General features: G+C 46.0%; 1 protein-coding gene across 1 annotated transcript in view; it reads left to right on the top strand.

The window, feature by feature from the left end:
* Positions 1-1,303: 1,303 nt before the first annotated feature.
* The window catches only part of COL9A3 (collagen type IX alpha 3 chain), a 34,285-nt gene continuing 18,766 nt past the window's right edge, over positions 1,304-16,822 (top strand). Inside the window, exons 1-12 of the mRNA XM_077787074.2 lie at positions 1,304-1,402; positions 2,556-2,633; positions 6,836-6,871; positions 7,452-7,523; positions 7,779-7,832; positions 11,435-11,470; positions 12,070-12,093; positions 12,957-13,010; positions 13,183-13,236; positions 13,948-13,989; positions 15,437-15,493; positions 16,759-16,812. Coding sequence (XP_077643200.2) covers positions 1,337-1,402; positions 2,556-2,633; positions 6,836-6,871; positions 7,452-7,523; positions 7,779-7,832; positions 11,435-11,470; positions 12,070-12,093; positions 12,957-13,010; positions 13,183-13,236; positions 13,948-13,989; positions 15,437-15,493; positions 16,759-16,812 — 627 coding nt within the window. The 5' untranslated portion in view covers positions 1,304-1,336. The remainder of the gene's footprint in view (positions 1,403-2,555; positions 2,634-6,835; positions 6,872-7,451; positions 7,524-7,778; positions 7,833-11,434; positions 11,471-12,069; positions 12,094-12,956; positions 13,011-13,182; positions 13,237-13,947; positions 13,990-15,436; positions 15,494-16,758; positions 16,813-16,822) is intronic.

The following is a 16,822-nucleotide window of genomic DNA, read 5'->3' as shown; positions in this document are numbered from 1 at the left end:
AGGCCCTTCCTGTGCTGGCCATGGGCAGGCTCCAGCTGCTGCAGCCCCCCAAGCCCTGGCTTGCTCTGGACAAGGTGTGGCTGAGGAATTTGGGTCTCCTTTGCCTTCCCTCCTGCCACCAGTTGGCCTCAGTGTGAAGGAGGTACAAGATGTGCAAAGCTGCTCTCCCTCTTCGAGGTTTGGGGTGTCTAATAAAGGATTCCAGTGACTCTGAAGCCATCAGAAGACTTAGAGACACGCATTCCCCTTCTGTCCCCAGCTGCCTGTTCCACAGAAAACTCTGGGAGCCTGGTAAATCTGAGTCCTTTATCCCTCTGCCAAAGCTCTAGGAATACTGGCTGCTGGGGAGCTGGACAGACAAACACTGTGTCCCTCCTGTTGCAAAGGTGTTCAAGCTAAAATTAGGTATTTCAGTTCCTAAGCTTTGATTTTCCACTTTTCCTCTTGTGTTCCTATCCAGATGAGCTGTGTCGCTTCAGCCCTGAGGAATCTGGCCACTGTTCTCTCCACTTCCAAGTCCTGCTTTGGATGAAATTGTCTTTAATCAATAAAGGCAATAGTGAGGCTCATTGCAGGAGATGCATCTTCATGAATCTATTTCCACTTGGGATCACCAGGCAGGGAACTGTCCTCCTCTTCCTTCCTCACAGTATTTCAAATATTTCCTTGTGCCTTTGAGAATTTTCCTCCTTTTTCCTTCCTCCTCGTATCTGTCTGTGATTGTCTGTTTTCTGACCAGCATTCATCACTTCTCAAGGAATCGGTGCTCTTCAGATCACCCTAAAAAAAACCCTGAAGCCAGATGTGAACAACTTCCAGAGCTACCAAAGCACCTCACTAAGCAGTAAGTGCATTTCTGTGTAGCCATCGTGCACTGTTACAGTAATGTCCCTGCTGGAGTTAGGTGGTCTCAGGCACTGAAAAACTCACCTTGTGTTGCTTTTTACCTCTCCAGCACAGAGGTGATGATGAACTTTGTGAAATGTCCTGGGTGAGACCTAAGGAGCAGCTTTGTATTTGCAGCTGGAGTAACCCAGTTTATCTCCTGTGTCCCATCTCCCAGTCCAGCCCTTCCACAGGCTCCTGGAGCAGGAGGCTGGGGCTGCCCAGCAGGGCAGGAATGAGAGCTGCTGCTCCCCCTCCTTCTCCCACCTCCTCTCCTCCAAGCTCGGCCCCTCTCGCCTGGCTCCAGCTGGAGCCACAGGTTTATCTGGAGCCGAGGAGTGTCTGCTGTGTAAGCTGAGAGCCAGGAGGAGGAGGAGGGATCTGCTGGACCCTGGAGGAGAAAGGGTTTGGCTGCCCCGGAGGAAAAGGAGAGAGGCAGAGCCTGGGCACCATGGCTGGAATCTCTGCCCTTGGGCTCCTGTCCCTGTGTCAGCTCTTGGCCACAGCATCAGCTCAGGTGAGAAACCTCATTTGTGTCTCGTGCTCCAGGAAAAACCTGTAAGGGTGAAAAAGAGTGATCTTTGTGTGTTGTACCTGTGGGGTGAAACGTGGCAATAGGCAGGTTATTATTCTAAAGTTTATTACAAATGTGTGCCTGGGTTTGTACCTGTGTGGGTAGGTGTAAAAACTGCTGCTTTCTGTTGCTGTAGAAGTGGTGTTTTCCCATTCAGGACTGCAATTATGAGAGGGAAAGCCTTGGAAAGGGAAGATCTGTTAATGCAAGAGAAACAGTTTGCTTTTACAATGAAGTAACAGATTTTCAGCGAATCTGAACTGATCTGATCTGGGTCTTTATCTGAATCAGAATTTCTTACTCATTCCCTCAATCAGTTTTCAGATTTTATTCTTACAGTGTGTTTAACCCTTGCTCACTTGAGACATGAAGCTGTATTATACTTCCCTGTCTGGTGTTAATATTATCATTGTCTGGGGAAGTGACTCCTCCGTAAGTTTTTCATTGTTAGTGAGGAATTTTCACAGCCTGGCTTGGGAATTCAGAACTCTGCTGTGAGCAGAGTTGCTTCTACAATGAAACCTTTGTTCCCTGAAGCTAAGTAAGTTGCTCTCTGGAGCCCTCTCCACACAGAAGTCATTTATTGGACCTTTCTCTCCTTCCCCCCACCTCAGACCTTTCCAAAATCCCAGATTCTCAAGTGTCACCCCGCTCAGAGAGGAGACTTTACCTTTCTCCTCCTGTCTTCATTGGTGTCTGCCTGGCTTTGCCATCACCCCATCAGACTGGGGCTATAAATTAATTATTTCTACCAAGTACTTTGCACCTTTTCCATGGCCTTTGCATTTCCTCCTCTGCCCAACCCAAAACGTGCCTGTAGTCAGAACAATTTCCTATACAACAAAACCCCTTTGCTGCCCAGTGTCCAGTTTGCATTCCCAGTACTGGCCACCAGTAAAAGGAGCTGGAGATGTGCTCAGCCAGAGGGGTTTTCCAAAGAGCCTTGCACTGCTCTGGAGCAACTCTGAGCCCACCCAGGCTGGCAGGGGGTGCAGATTTAGGGTGAAGCTGTTAAGGACTTGACCATTGATTTCTGATCTAGCACATATGTTCCTTCTGATGGAAAAACAAGCTCTTATCTCTCACTTTTCCCCAGTCCCTTCCAAGAATTGGACCCCAAGGCCCTCCTGGACCACAAGGACCCCCTGGACCATCTGGCAAGGACGGCATTGATGTGAGTGGCACAGGGCTGGCTCGGGCCAGGGGTGGGGCAGGGGCAGAGAAGCTGCTCTTGCTCTCCAGATCCACAGCCTCTGGGCATCCCTGGGGGATGGACCTGGAAAATCACTGTCCTCGTTCTGCAGGAGGCTGAACAGCCAGTGGAGGTGCTGAGCAGGTTCTTTGCATGATCAATCCCCTGTCTCCAGGGAGAGATCAGGGCTTTGTGACCCTGCTTGCAAAGTAGAATATTTCTCTTTTTGTGCAAGGTTGAGTGCAGGGGTACGATGTGTGTGGGGTCAGTGCACGTTCAGCAGTTCAAAGACAGACTTATGTGATGCTTCAGGACATCTGCATTTCTAGAGAGTCTACAAGAGACTCAAATATGCAGCACTGGACACTACTTTTGTCTTATTAGTTTTATTTCAATATTGTCATCATGGTTACCCCTCACTTTTGGCACATGATGTATCAGGATCTGGCTCTTGTGTTGCCAGACTTGAGTTTGTAGTGGCCCAAAAGACAAATAAAATGAAGAGCCTTTGTTTCAGCAGGTAGCTCCTTACACCTCCTGCAGAGGGAGAAGACTACATAACCCAGGACTTAATGGAGGAGAAAATCTTGTTCTGTTACTTTTAATTGATGTTTATATAGAAATTAAACTGAATTGTATCCTGTAGTTGGCAGTGGATATAATGAGCATCAGATGGACCTTCAGCAAGAGCACATCAAATGCAAAAGTCTGGGTTCCTGCTTCAGTTTCCAGTTTGAGCAGCTCTTGTCTCTCTGCGCTGCCTATGGAATAGTGCAGGGGTTATTAAAACTCATCTGAAGTACATTTATTGGAATTGGGCCCTCAAGCAACCTTGAAAAAATCAATTCATTCCATGCAGGTCATTTTCTTTTGAATAAGGAGGTTAAAAAAAAAATACAAGTTCCCTGGTACACGATGAACAAGGAGTGTTTGTGCCTGCAGTGGGGAGCTTTCCCTGCAGCTCCCTGAGCCAGGCTGGGCTGAAGAGAGAAGCTCATTGATTTCCAGCTGCTCCCTCTGAGTGTCCTTTTGGCTAAAGGAGTCTGTACTCCTGGGAATCTCCCTCTGGTTTTGTGGTTCAGAGAGAGACGTTCAGAGCTGGCACCTCGGCAGCTTCCAGCTGTTTCTCGTGGTGTCACAAAAGGCTTCAGGGGACACCCCAGGAGAGGGCAGAGGACACTGGTTCCCATCTGCAGCAGAGTCCCTGGGCATTGCTGTGCCAGCATGCTTTGGGAAAGGCTGGCTGTGATCCACTGTGGAAGCAAAAAGAAGAGTTTGGGAAGGATGAAGCCCTTCAGGCTTCGCGTTTCAACTTCTGCAGAGAGGAAATGGGAAGAAACCCTGTAGTTGTTCATTTCCTGCTTTCTACAGGATATTTAATTCTGGAACAGCACCTGCATGGCTTCTAATTGCTCTTGGAAACAGGAGCCCAGGGAGGTGTCAGTCATGTGGACCTGCACCCCTTTATCCACTACTAAAATCTTTGGAAGGCTCCCCGTGGGACAGGATCAAATAACATCTAATTAATGTGAAGAACTTAGTCCTAATAAATCAAATGGCTGAGTGAAGTGTTTAAGGTGCAAAGTCCTGCAGTCCCAACTTCAGTCTGGATTTTTGGCTACACAGAAATAGTCTCCAATTTGAACAGACCTGAAGCCCATCCATGTCAGGTGCCCTGCTCAGTGAGATGGTCTGGCTGTCCAGGGCAGGCTCCAGGATGGTTCCTGCTCTTCAAGAGGAAATGGAATCCTTTCAGGAATTGCACAGGAGGAGATGCTGGACTGTGGCTGGTGTTGAGCAGAGTCACACAGCCTCCCTGCTTATGAGCTGCCCTTTTTGTGTCAGTACACTCCAAAAAAATGATGGTATAAAAAATTCAGCACTGCTCTACATTTTCCTAGTGCTGCATGGGGAGGGTCATGTGAATCCTGAGTGGCAGTATCAATTATGCCACTGCAGATTGAAGCCATTATTTTCTTTTTATTTTTTGTGCTGAGATTTTTTTTTTTTTTGCAATTGAAAATCTTCTGCACTGTATTCCTGAACTCTGTAAGCCACTCCAGCCAGATCATCGTGATCGGTGACTTTGGATGAAAGTGGTGTGGAAGTGGTGCTGGATGTCTTTGAGCTGGGTGAGTGCTGCTGAGGTGTTCAGCAGTCTCTTACCATCAGTGTGAGCACTGAGAGGTGCAGAGCGTGCAGTTGAATTATTCAGGATATCTCCTTGGATGAACTCCATCAGCACAATTTCTCAGAGGTCCAGCTTTCATCCCTGCCTTTCAGGGGCAGCTGCAACATTAAGTCCCTCTGAAATATTTTATAATTAAAGCCTTTAACAAGCTTCTTGTTTCATACCCAGTAACAAGCAAAATCCCTCTCCTAAGACCAGAAACAGCATGTTTTGATGGAAAGAATTAGTGACAAGTTCCTGTGAATTATTTCTGGAGATGTAATTCCCTAAATTGCTAATAAGCAATTGTCACTTTTCAAAAATCAAGGTTTTTGGTTTTTTTTTTTCCTCTGCTTTCTGTCTCCTGGCTTGACTTGCTGAGAAAGACTAAACCTCCTATAGCTCTGTCACATAGCACCAGGAGAGCATTTCCTTTTGCTCTAATTCCTAGTGACCACTGGGGGTACATACCCTGATTAGGCTTTGCAATCAGCTCTCTGAAGTTCTGGTGCTCCTGCAGGGTCCTGCAGGGGTCCAGCAGGGCAGGATCAGGGTTTGAGGTGGTCCCCAGCAGCCTTTGCTGGTGCTGTGACCTCCCTGTGCAGATTCCCACCGCAGAGGCAAGGAAAAATGCAAGGGGCTGGTAAATCCCAGGAGCAAACCACCCCTACAGCCATTTCCAGCTGCCTTTTCATTTCCAAAGAACTGCTCCTTTCATTTCCTGGGCAGGGAACCTTCCCCAGCTGTGCTGTGATAACTATTTATGGAAAAGCTGTGGGCAAAGGCTACTGAAGGAGTTTTCAGCAAGTCAGAGCATAAAGATGCCTCTGTTCAGGGAACCTCTGGTCGGTCAGTGGTGCAGGACATAAATCCTGAGCAGCTCCAGGCTGCAGGGATTTGCCCACAGGCTTCCCAGTAAATATAGAAATATTTGCAAATCCCACAACCCTGCACACCCCTCCTGCCTCCTCATTACCAGCCCCATGCTGGGATGGTATTTCCAGCCTTGCTCTGTTCATAACCACGCTTCTTCCACAGTGGTTTTCTCCTTCCTGGGTTGCCCCTTCCCTTCTGCTCACCCACAACACCTCTCACAATATTCAGTGCACTTACCTAAAGCCAGGAGGGCACAGTAAGCTCTGGACTGGGCCACAAAGTGTTTTTCTGTGGGATGAGTTGGAAAGCAAGCTCCAGTCAAGCTCCTGCTGTTCACAAATGTTTGCTTCTTTTGAGGCCTAACAATAAAATACAAATTTTTGTCTGGGGTACATACACAGACTTATGAATGGCATTACAACTGGCCGAGCTGGAGGAAGTGATTAAAGACTTCTAAAATGTTGTCTCACAAACACATTTAATGCTGTTCTAAAAAGTTTATTTTTATTACAATAGAGAAAAAATAGAATGCTTTTGAAATATTGTATGAAAATTGTGTTTAATCCAGATTGTGCAAATGGATTAGATGGGAATCAGCTGGGGGCTGTGCTTGTTTGCTTTCCCTGTCCAAGTTTAGTCATATGAAGAAAATCATTGTAGACAATTTGTTCATCCTTCACTTGGTGGTAATCCCCAGCTGCTGGCAGTACCACAGCTCCATACTGTGCCCTGGAAAGCTGGAGTTTATCCCTGTATCCCTCTGTTTCACCAGGAAGATGTTTGGAAGCTGTGACACCCATCCAGCTTCCTCTCTGCCCCACTTGCTGCCAATCCCAAGTGCAAATAAACTCTAGCTATGTCTGGAAGAAGTTGAAACTTCTGGGAGCTGTTCAGGAGCTGTGGCTCTCTCTGGGAGACTGGGGATGTGGATTTCCCAAAATCTGCTACTGCAGATGTTGGAGAAAGCTACCCAGGCTCATCCTGCTTAGGGGGTAGCAGGTTTAGAGCATCAGCTCATGAGGCTGAGCCAGGTAAATCTTGGAGTGGGCATGAGGAGAGGTTTGAGTGTACTTGGGAACACCCTTGTTGGAAAAAGTCAGCACAGGTTCATCACTAACCCTTTCTTCCTTTCCTCCAGGGAGAGCCAGGCCCTCCTGGTTTGCCAGGCCCACCAGTAAGTATTTCCTGCTTGGTATTGACTTGTCCATCCTTTCAAGAGGGCACAGGACACGAGCTGGCACTCACAGCCTCACTTTCCTCTTCATCTGCCACAGAATTCCCAGGGCTGGGGATGCTCAGCACTGCCCCAGGGGACAAACACCTTCATTGCTATCAGTGAAATAGAATTAAATTTAAATTAATGGATAAGTGAGATAAAGCTTGTGCATCACCTGTATGGTGACAGGTGTCATGGCACCAAGCCAAGTTATGTGGTTGTTTTTGGCACTGCCCTGAGTCTGCTTCAGCCCCTCAGGCTGCCAAGGGGTGCTCAAAACTGTACCCTTTGCCTTGGCCACTTACTGCATCCCTTCCTATCCCCACTAAGAACAGCTTGTGAGCACATGGGAATGAGCCAAAGCACTGAAATTTAGGATTTGGTTATGGCTTCATAGCAAGACTCACCTCTTTTCATGGGATTCTCCCATGTTGCATGCTGTAAGATTAACACATCAACACATGAGCTTCCATCCTTGCATCCTTGCCATGTTTCTCTTGTTGTTTTGTTATAATAATTGACTTTTTACCTCATGTAGGGGCCAAAAGGTGCACCAGGGAGGCCTGGAGCTGCAGGTGAAGCTGGATTGCCTGGCCTGCCTGGAGTGGATGTGAGTATTGTGGCATCTTCTCTTAGGTTTTTTAAGCCTTTCAGCTAGGCTGAAGTGTTTTCCTGCTGTGTCTCATCAACCTCCTCTGTGCCTGCTGGAGAAGGAATGGGAGCCCTGGACCTACATCTGTGTCTTGCACAACAGGAGAAATGGAAGGAGAAGCAGCTCTGGCTGAACTAAGGAATATGAGAACAATTTTGAGATGTGTTGCTGACAGGATGGCACTCTGTTTATCTTTTGGGGTTTTTTTTACAGGGTTTAACAGGAGCTGATGGCCCACCTGGCCCAAATGGGCCTCCAGGAGACCGTGTGAGTACCTCATTAAATCCTGAGTCATTAAATGGTCATTGTCACTGATGGTAGGGATGATTTTCACATTCTGCTGTAAATTGGTGATATTCAAGTGTTGGTTTTGATGTAAACCTTTGCAGAATACTTGGACCCTCAAAATGCAGCCCCAGGTGTCTTTTCATTAGGCAGGACATGAACTCCACCTTTCTTTCACATGGCTTTGGGTTGCCTCAGTGGTGGCTGTACTGGGGATATTTCAAGTATCCAAAAAGTTTCTTGAAGCAGTCAACAGACTCAATGGTGAAGTTTATCAAAGTGAAGTGATTTTGGCCTTTACTTGGCAGATCTGTGTTGTTTATAATTAATGCTACTGTGTATTAATTGTTTGAACTTTTGCCTTTTATTATTTCTGGAACTGTCCATATGGTTGAATTATTAGTTGCCATAGTGTTCCCCAGCCAGCCTAGCAAGAAATAAGAGTTTTTTGTTCTTTCTGCATATTCTAGCTCTGCTGAGGGGCACCACAGGGACAGGGAAACAACTGCCAGAGATGATACAGATGTCCTTCAGATCAGCCACAGTCATCACCCCCTCTTAGGCCTGCCTCTGACATTAAGGAATAATCATTAATGAGCCACTCAGCACAGACTGTGATGCAGCATGGCTATTCTCCTGTCTCCCAGAAGGCAATATAAGGCTTGTGTCCACAGCTGGCTTGCTGGCCTCTTGGACTCAGGGCTGCAGTGATGGGCTGGAGTTTTGTAACCTGTTCAGTATATCCCAATAATCCACTTGGCCCAAGGACTTATTCAAATCTAAACAAATCTGCGTGTTATTTAAGGGGATGAGCAGTACAACACTGTATTTGTGATATGCTCTTCTTCCTTTGCCATGTGACAGGCAAAGCTTGTGTGGCCACTGGCAAAGTTGAGTGGCAGGACCCAAACAGCCCCAAGCCTCTGTCCATCACCACCACCCTAAACCTGCTCCTTTTCTGTCCTTTGTGCCCATCTTCCTCCCCAGAGATCCAGGCCTGCAAAATCCTGGCTGCTCTCAGACATTCTGTGGCAAGAGCCCAGCAGCATCTGGGAACTGATCCCTGATTTTTAAAGTGGGAAAGCTCAGGACCACCCGTGGCCACTGTGAGCAGTTCTGTGCCCTGTTTTGGGCTGGGTGGCAGTGCTTGCCCATGCCCACGTTAGCACACAGCTCCTGCCCTGCAGGGTAGTTGAGCTGATCATTTTTGGGCACAGAAATTCCTCTCAGGCTGCTGGGCAGGAGCCCCAGGCAGAGCTGCCCTCGCTGCGTGCTCGGGTCTGCTGGGCTCTCCCATTTCTTGTAACTCAGTTGTGGGCAGGCCTGAGACCCCTCATTGTTTATGGGAGCTTTTCAAGGTCAGTGGTCCATCTGGGAAATTGTTTTAATTGGTCTGATAAAAACCTGGGGAAAGGGAAGACCTCAGGATGCTTTAGCACTCTAAATGGACAGCATTGTTAGCCCAGCTTTTTTTCTCTCTGTCCTGTAGAACATATCTCAGTCTTGCAGGACTCACTGAAATAAGGTGTTTACTATTGCTGTGGGTTTGAATTCATGCTTAACACTCTGATTTCTTCTAAATAAGCTTAATTTTTTGAACTGGAGTGTCTGAGAGTAAAGCTGTTTAGCATAGGGAAGTGGGCTCATAGAAACCAGTTTTCAGTAATAATTTATTACCAAACATATCCAAAAATATTTTTATCTTAAATATTTCCTGCATCCATTAGCTTTTCTCCTGCTTCTGCTTAAAGACTGATTAGATCAAGTCTGCTTGTTTTTTTCAATTTTAAAACCCCTTTATTTTTAGCTGGGGTTGAGTTGGCTCCTGACTTCCATGTTAGGTGCTGGTGTCCTTCATTGGAAAGTTCTCGAAAGCCATTTTGAAATTTGTTGCTTTCCAATGAAAGCAATAAGGAAAACATAATTATTCACTTCTATTTATGAATGTCATAATAATCAAGTGTTTTCTACTCTCCATAACTGTCTATTCACAGAGTAAATTACTACAAAATGAAAAATTATGGTGATAGTGTTTTCTAATCAAAAGAGAAAGAACATTGTTATCAGGAGAATGAGTCGAGTGAGACAGTTTTATTAAAATTGAGATGTAAATTAGAGTTTTTCCTTTGCCTTAATGCAGTAGCATCAGCTCATTCAGGGACTTCATGGTCTCTTACTTTACCAGGAATGTTCATTCTGCTGCATTCTGCACCTTACACCCTCCAGTGTGTCAAAATTAGGGAGTGTAAAGGGCCAACATTTGGAATTTTGGGTGCTCTGCCATCCTTCTGGCCCGTTGGACAAAGCAGAAAGGGGCAATGCAGCTGCTCTCAGAATGAGGGTGCAAGTCAGAGGTGCCAGGAATTCAATGTTTTCCTTGCAGGAGGAGATCCCAGCTTGTCCCTCACAGCCAGCAGCAGCTGGGAGGATTTTTAGCCAGCAGACAGAAGTGACTGGAGGCAGAGCAGAGTAACCTGCAGCAGGAGAAATGAATGAGCTGACATTCACAGCACAGCTGATTGTTATTGGATTACTGTCCTCTGCTCACAAGACCACTCTTAACAAGGCCTTGAGTCCTCGGAGTCTTTCTCCTTAAACTTGGCAAGGGAAAACATTTCTGGTCTCCTTTGGCCCACAGAACATGAGCAGAGGGCAGGTGTCATCCCTGGGGGCAGCTCTGTGTGCTGGATATTCTCCACCCACCTTGTTCTCCTGGCCCCAGGGGCAGGCACTGTTTAATTCCAGCTCAGGAAATCTGCTCAAGATGTTGCTGTGCAGCATTTTGGGGATATTTGGAAAAGAGGTTTGTTCTGGGGAGAGGCCATGGAAGCTTTGTCCTGCACCCTGGTCCCCTGGAAGCTGTCCCTGGCCATGGCAGGGGGTGGAATTAGGTGTTCTTTAAGGTCCCTTCCAAACCAAACCTTTCTGGGATTCTTTTTTAGAATTATTACCCATAATGAATTTTACAGCCTGCTGGCCAGCTTTGCAATGCAGCACAGGGGTTAAGGAGGTCTCTCTGTGTTATCTTCAGTCAAACAGGATCTTCACAGCTTCAAGAGTGACTTAATTCTAGTCTAAGCCATGAGCTCACCGAGCTCCAGTCAAGCCTAAAAGTGGCAACGAAATTGGGAAAAGGAGATGGGGGATTTGCCAAGGAAGCAAGTGAAGAAGAAGAAGCTGCCAAATCTTGGCTTTGCTTGAAAGGAAAATAGATGAATTAATAAAATTCACTAGAACAAATTTTGCTAATAGTTTTAGGAAACTTAGTAATTGGATCTACAATATGAATGTATTATGAATGGGAATATTTCAAGTAGATAGAATTCAGGTTATGAATATTTAGATATTCATGGAGGTTATTTAGATATTCATCTGAGACCAGCTGGGACTTCTAGAGTAATTTTCCATAAGTTTTTGTCCTTATATGTGTGACTTTAGCTGAATATCTCCAGTTGTGTCTTGTTTCTGCAAGGCACTGCTGGAGTTTCCAAGCAAAGATATCAAGGAGAGCAGGCCTTGGTGACTCCCCATGTGGAGGTTTCTCTTTTATCCCTGCTAACTTTTATCCTGTTTTATTCCCATAGGGTGCATTAGGACCTGCTGGGCCACCTGGACCAGCTGTAAGTACCTCCCAGAGCAGCACATGTGATGAAAGTGTGGAATATTGTGCCAAAACCATCTCCAAGAAAGGATGGGGAGCTTTGTATCCCAAATAAAAGGATCAAAGCCTGAATGAGTGAATATGTTGTTTGAAATGTTAAAATATGTATGTGTGACCTGTTCTGGTAACACAGACCTGGTTTTATTCTCTAAGGTGCTCTAAAAGCAAACCAGCTTGGGATACAGACTGACATATCAAATGCTATCACAATTATTAGACATTATGTAATGTCTAATCAAAATTAAAAGGAAAAGAAAAAGGAGAAATAGGTAAACTGGAATGTTGTCTTCCTCTCCATGTCCCACTCTTGTGTCATCACTCATCTCTTTTCTCACACGTCTCATAGGTAACAGAGATGGAAAGGGAATACAAATTATTAGAGGCAACAAAAGAATTCATCAAGACTCTGCTCTGATTGCAAATTATAATCATTAGGAGCAAGGGAGTGATAAGGAAACTTAGAACAAAAAAAAATTATCAGTGTTTTTTGAGGTTGTCTTTTATTCCTGTGTGCTCAGTTTCTGAGTGATCTTTTACTGCTTCAAATGTTGTTTTCAGGGCAAAGGACTACCAGGACCTCCAGTAAGTAATAAGAATTTTTTTAAAAATTATAAATTAAGATTCTGATTTTGTTTGATACCCTGAATGTTGCAAACCCACCCCAGGCCTCAGGTCCTTCTCCTGTGCCAGGCAGAGGGACGTGGAGTCCTGCAGATCATTGACCCTGTGGGGTTTTTATCCTTGCCCCACCCTGGGGAAGCTGGCTCTGCTGTAAATTCAAGGCACAGCAGCCTTGTAAACAGTGGAAGTGACCAACTCTGGGGCAGCTTTTGTTGGGTGGGTTCCTGGGAGCTGCCTGTGCCTGAGGGATGCAGGTTGGCAGTGAATTCCAGGGGAACGTGGAGGAAAAAGCAAAATGTGCATTGGGAAGCTGCTGGTGTGGTGCAGGATGGGGACAGCCCAGCTGATGCCTTGAGTTTACCTTGCATATTTTCCAAATTCTGTACTGCATTAGTGTATAACTGAACTTAATACAGAGTGCTAGCAAGCTCTCCTCACAGTTCAGTCACACCAATCCTTTTCCAGCCCCAGAACCAAGGACACCATTACAGCTCCAGCCCCAAAAAGTATAAACAACAGCAAGTTGAGGAGAGCAGTCTGAGAGGATGGGACTTCATAACCTGCAGCTGTAATTGGACATTTAACCCAATACAGAAATGGACCAAAACTTATAAAAAGTCTGAGAAGTTGTGACTCAGGGTCCACCTCAGGTGTAGCCATGGCCAGGCCCAAGGTGCATCCTTTGAAGGCCTTTAATAAGTCCCTACTTTATTCCTTTAACAGTGTCTAGCCTCTGTTCTAGGCAGCCTCTCAAGGCATCAAACTGCTGGTTTTGGGGTGCCCAGGTCCCCACAGATGTAAAAGCTCTTCTCTCTGTTCAACAGGGGCCTCCAGGACCCAGTGGGCTCCCAGGGGGACATGGATTTCGGGGCCCTTCTGTGAGTTTTTTCTACTATTTAATCCTCATTCACTGAATGTGCCACAATCACAGAAGAATGAGTTAAATTTTTGTCTCTTACCTCTCTCTGAAGTGATACTTTGGTAGCCACCCCTCACATCCCTTTGCATCTACACTGAAAGGGAATTCTTACTATTTTTCTCTCCTTTTAGGGACCTTTTGGTCTGCCAGGATTCCCAGGGCCTCCTGGACCACCTGGGCCTCCTGTAAGTTGAGACTTGCAAATAAATGTGAGAAAATTCCCGGGGGGAGTCTTCAATTTTCTTCTTGCTGCCCTTTTTATTTGTTGCCACTGCCAAGAGCATTCACCATGCCCTGAGGAGATCAGGGACTTTTCCCTGGCTGCTCTTGGATGCTTTGATGATCTCCTGTTTGTTATTTGTGCTCTGTGTGACCCAGTGAACCCCACCTTTATGGCACACGGGGCACGGGGTGGGCTTGCTGTTCTCTCCAGGAAGGTTTTTGTGCTTGCTTGGATCAGGATCTGCTCTTGTAGGGCCAGCAACTGGGAACTTGCAACCAAGTCCCTGCTTTGGGTTTGCTGTGGCCTCTCTGGAGTGTTGGACAGTGGGACTGGGAGGTCTTTCCCAAGGCCAGGAGGAAGCCAGGCACAGCTGCTCTTCTCTAATTGCTGCCTTCATCATCTAAGAGTCTTCCAACCCAGTTGAGCATCTCCAGGGGATGGATTCCCCCCTGCTGAAACCACCCAGGGGATGGTTTCCCCCGTGCTGTGTCTGGTTTTGGGGACTGGTGCAGCTCAGAGCACTCCAGGTTGAGGGGCAGCACTTTGGGCTGTGGGGCTGAGTATGTGCCTTGTGCTGATCCAGCTGAGCTGGGTCAGTAAGAATTGTCCTAGAAATTGTGTTTCCTCCTGGTGTTTGTCTTGTACTTAAAAGCCACCATTCCCTGAATTGCAGGGTCTCCCAGGGGCCCTTCCTGATGGCGGTGGGGACCTTCAGGTAGGTTTTTCTTTATGTAGCATGAAAATATGTTTTCCTTTAATCCCTGATGTGACTTTTGGTTGGCACAGCTGGGGAAGTGTCAGAACATTTAACATGCACTGCTTAGAGCTGTAGATGTGGATTTGAACCAACTTATCAGAGTGGGGTGTGTGTTTACTGGACTGAAATGTTTATTCAAGGAGGCAGATGTGCACTGGAAGAGATTTCCCAGAGAAATCTCTGGGAAAGGACCCAATTCCAGTGGCTGCCCCATCCCTGGAAGGGTCCAAGGCCAGGCTGGACAAAGGTTGGAGCACCTGGGATAGTGGAAGCTGTCCCTGCCATGGCTGGGGGTGGAATGGGATGAGCTTTAAGGTCCCTTCCAACCCAAACCAGTTTTTTATTTTGTCCTTGATTTTTGCTTCCCAAAATGCACATTTTGCATGCATTCTTCATGTGCTAAACAGAATTTGGTAAAAGACATCAGCTTTTCATGCTTCCAGTCCTGCTCTGCTGCAGGAAAGGCTGTTGTGCAGCACTGTTTGTTCCCAGGGATGGTGGCCCTGCTTCCATGGGCTTTGTTTAGGCTTCCTTCCTTGATCCCTTTCTTTCAGGGGACTGAAAGGAGTGCTGGGTCCAGGAATGATGGAAGTGACATTTGCAGATTTCACAGCTGTTGTTGTGACAGCTTCTCTGGTTTTCTAATTGGCGTGTCCCAAAAAAAGCTCCGAGTCAGTTTAGACTGCCTTATGGCACATCACATGGGAGTTAATAGGAAATGATGCTACTTCTGCATGTTTAATTTAAGTTACCCTGTGGAATATACTAGAAAATTACATTTTTGCTACAGAGGTGCTGCCTGAAGTTGTATTAAAAGCAAAAAATAACAACAAAACAAATTAAGATCTATTTATAAAGTTTCAAGAGTATGGCCTTTTCCTCTATTCCATTTCCATGCATGTTCTGGTCTGTTCCCATTCAAGCTGGAGTTCCCACCAGGGGCTCTCCCACCCCTGGACATGATATCAGCTTATAGGTATTGTTTTTTTATTGGTGCCCTTCAGTTAACTCTGATGCCTGTCCTTGTTTCACTTAAGGAGTTGGCTAAAGAAAATCAATAGGGGTCAGTTAGTGCAGAGGATTAAATCTGGTCCTAATGATTTAAAGAAACTGATCCAGCTTCACTGGGAAACCTGGGTTCTTCAGCATTTTGGGCTGTGGACACTCAGCCTTCAGGAAGTCTCACAGTCCAAGTGGAGTAGGCCATTCATAAATCATTATTTTGTGGGGTACCAGGACCTCTAGAACCCCGTTGCACAGGGAAATGTTGGTCAATCCATTGAGCTGTGATTCCATTAGATTTAGTGAATTTAGAGCCAAAATCCACATGAGTTTTTCACCTCATGGACAAAGCCAGTGGGTGTGCTGTGTGCCTGTTCAACCAAAGTGTTCCTGTTCCCTGCAGTGCCCAGCTCTGTGCCCACCGGGTCCCCCAGGCCCCCCAGGAATGCCAGGCTTCAAGGTAAGGAAACACCTCCTGCAACACCATATTTGCCTCCCAAAATAAACACCACTATGAAGGCATTAAATTGTATATACAGTCTCTATATATAGGCTCCACACCTCCCAAAGCAGCCATGCATTTGCATTTATTCCTACAAATGAAATTTAACCCTTGGCATAGATAAAAAAACCCTGTAAGCCCAGTGGGGCAGAGCTGATGAAGGAAAAAAACAGAGGCAGCATTTCAGAGCTGCCTTTCCAGCTGTCAGAGCTGAAAAAACCTCACCAGTTCTTAAACTGCAAAACGTAACTTACATAATTAAAATAATACAATTTAATTGTTGGTTTTTATAGCCAGTGTAGCAGCAGGCAGATTTATGTTTAAATATTTTAAACAGAATTATTTTGTTGGCCTCTGGTATGTTAATTTTCAGTCCTCAGGAGTTAAACATCTCCTCGTCTGTCCCCTCTATGGTTGACATGAAGTCTTTGCAGTTATTGACTCCAGCAGTGAGACAAAGTAAAAAGTGACTCAAGTTCTTTTAGCAGGATTTAGAAGTTGGCAGTGAGTGGGATAACTCCTGGGAAATGCTCTCAATTCCTCCTGAAGTGACCTTTCTCATTTTCCCTGTCTGTTTGGGCTGTGCACTGAGTCATAAATATCATTACAAATACAAAATAACTGCTCAAAATTCATAGAAATGGAAAACCCTGTGAAATTCTCCAATTATGATGCAAATGGTGCACAGGACCTTTGCTGTGGTGAGGAACAACATCTGCCATGGCTGAAATTAGCCTGGGCCTCTCCCACAGTCACAGGAAGAGAGCCAAGACACAAAGTGAATCAGAGCTTATATGAAGGCTTCCAGTGGGACATGGATTTCTTTGAAAGCTTGATGATGCAGAATTAAAGATGACTTAAAAAGGGAGGTTAGAAATGCAGAATGGGGTTCTCAGGAGTGACTCATCCCCATTTTCTGGGGCGATGGGAACTGAGTTCTGGTGCTTGATCTGTGTTTGAGGGTTGCATCCAGACCATGAGCTTAGACCAGTGCAAGTCACTCTGGAAAACCAAATCTGGGCATTTTCAGGAGCTACATCAATTCTGACACTGGTACCTGATAAACCTCCCCCAGGAGGGATCTCCATTCACAGCACACCTACAGACTGTTTTCCCTGAAAGTCATTTGGGATGTGGGGTTTAGCTTTCACAGCTGTCTCACCAAATTGAATTTTAAAACAAGACTCTACTGGGATGTGAATAATCACAACTCTTATTTCTAGGGACACACTGGTCACAAAGGGGAGCCTGGTGAAGTAGGAAAACAAGGAGAGAAGGTAAACTTAA

Source organism: Lonchura striata, chromosome 20 (genome assembly GCF_050655825.1).
Source record: "Lonchura striata isolate lonStrDom1 chromosome 20, ASM5065582v1, whole genome shotgun sequence".
In the NCBI taxonomy this organism is placed as follows: domain Eukaryota; kingdom Metazoa; phylum Chordata; class Aves; order Passeriformes; family Estrildidae; genus Lonchura; species Lonchura striata.
The sequence above is the reverse complement of the archived record's forward strand: the minus strand, read 5'-3'. Positions and strand labels throughout refer to the sequence as shown.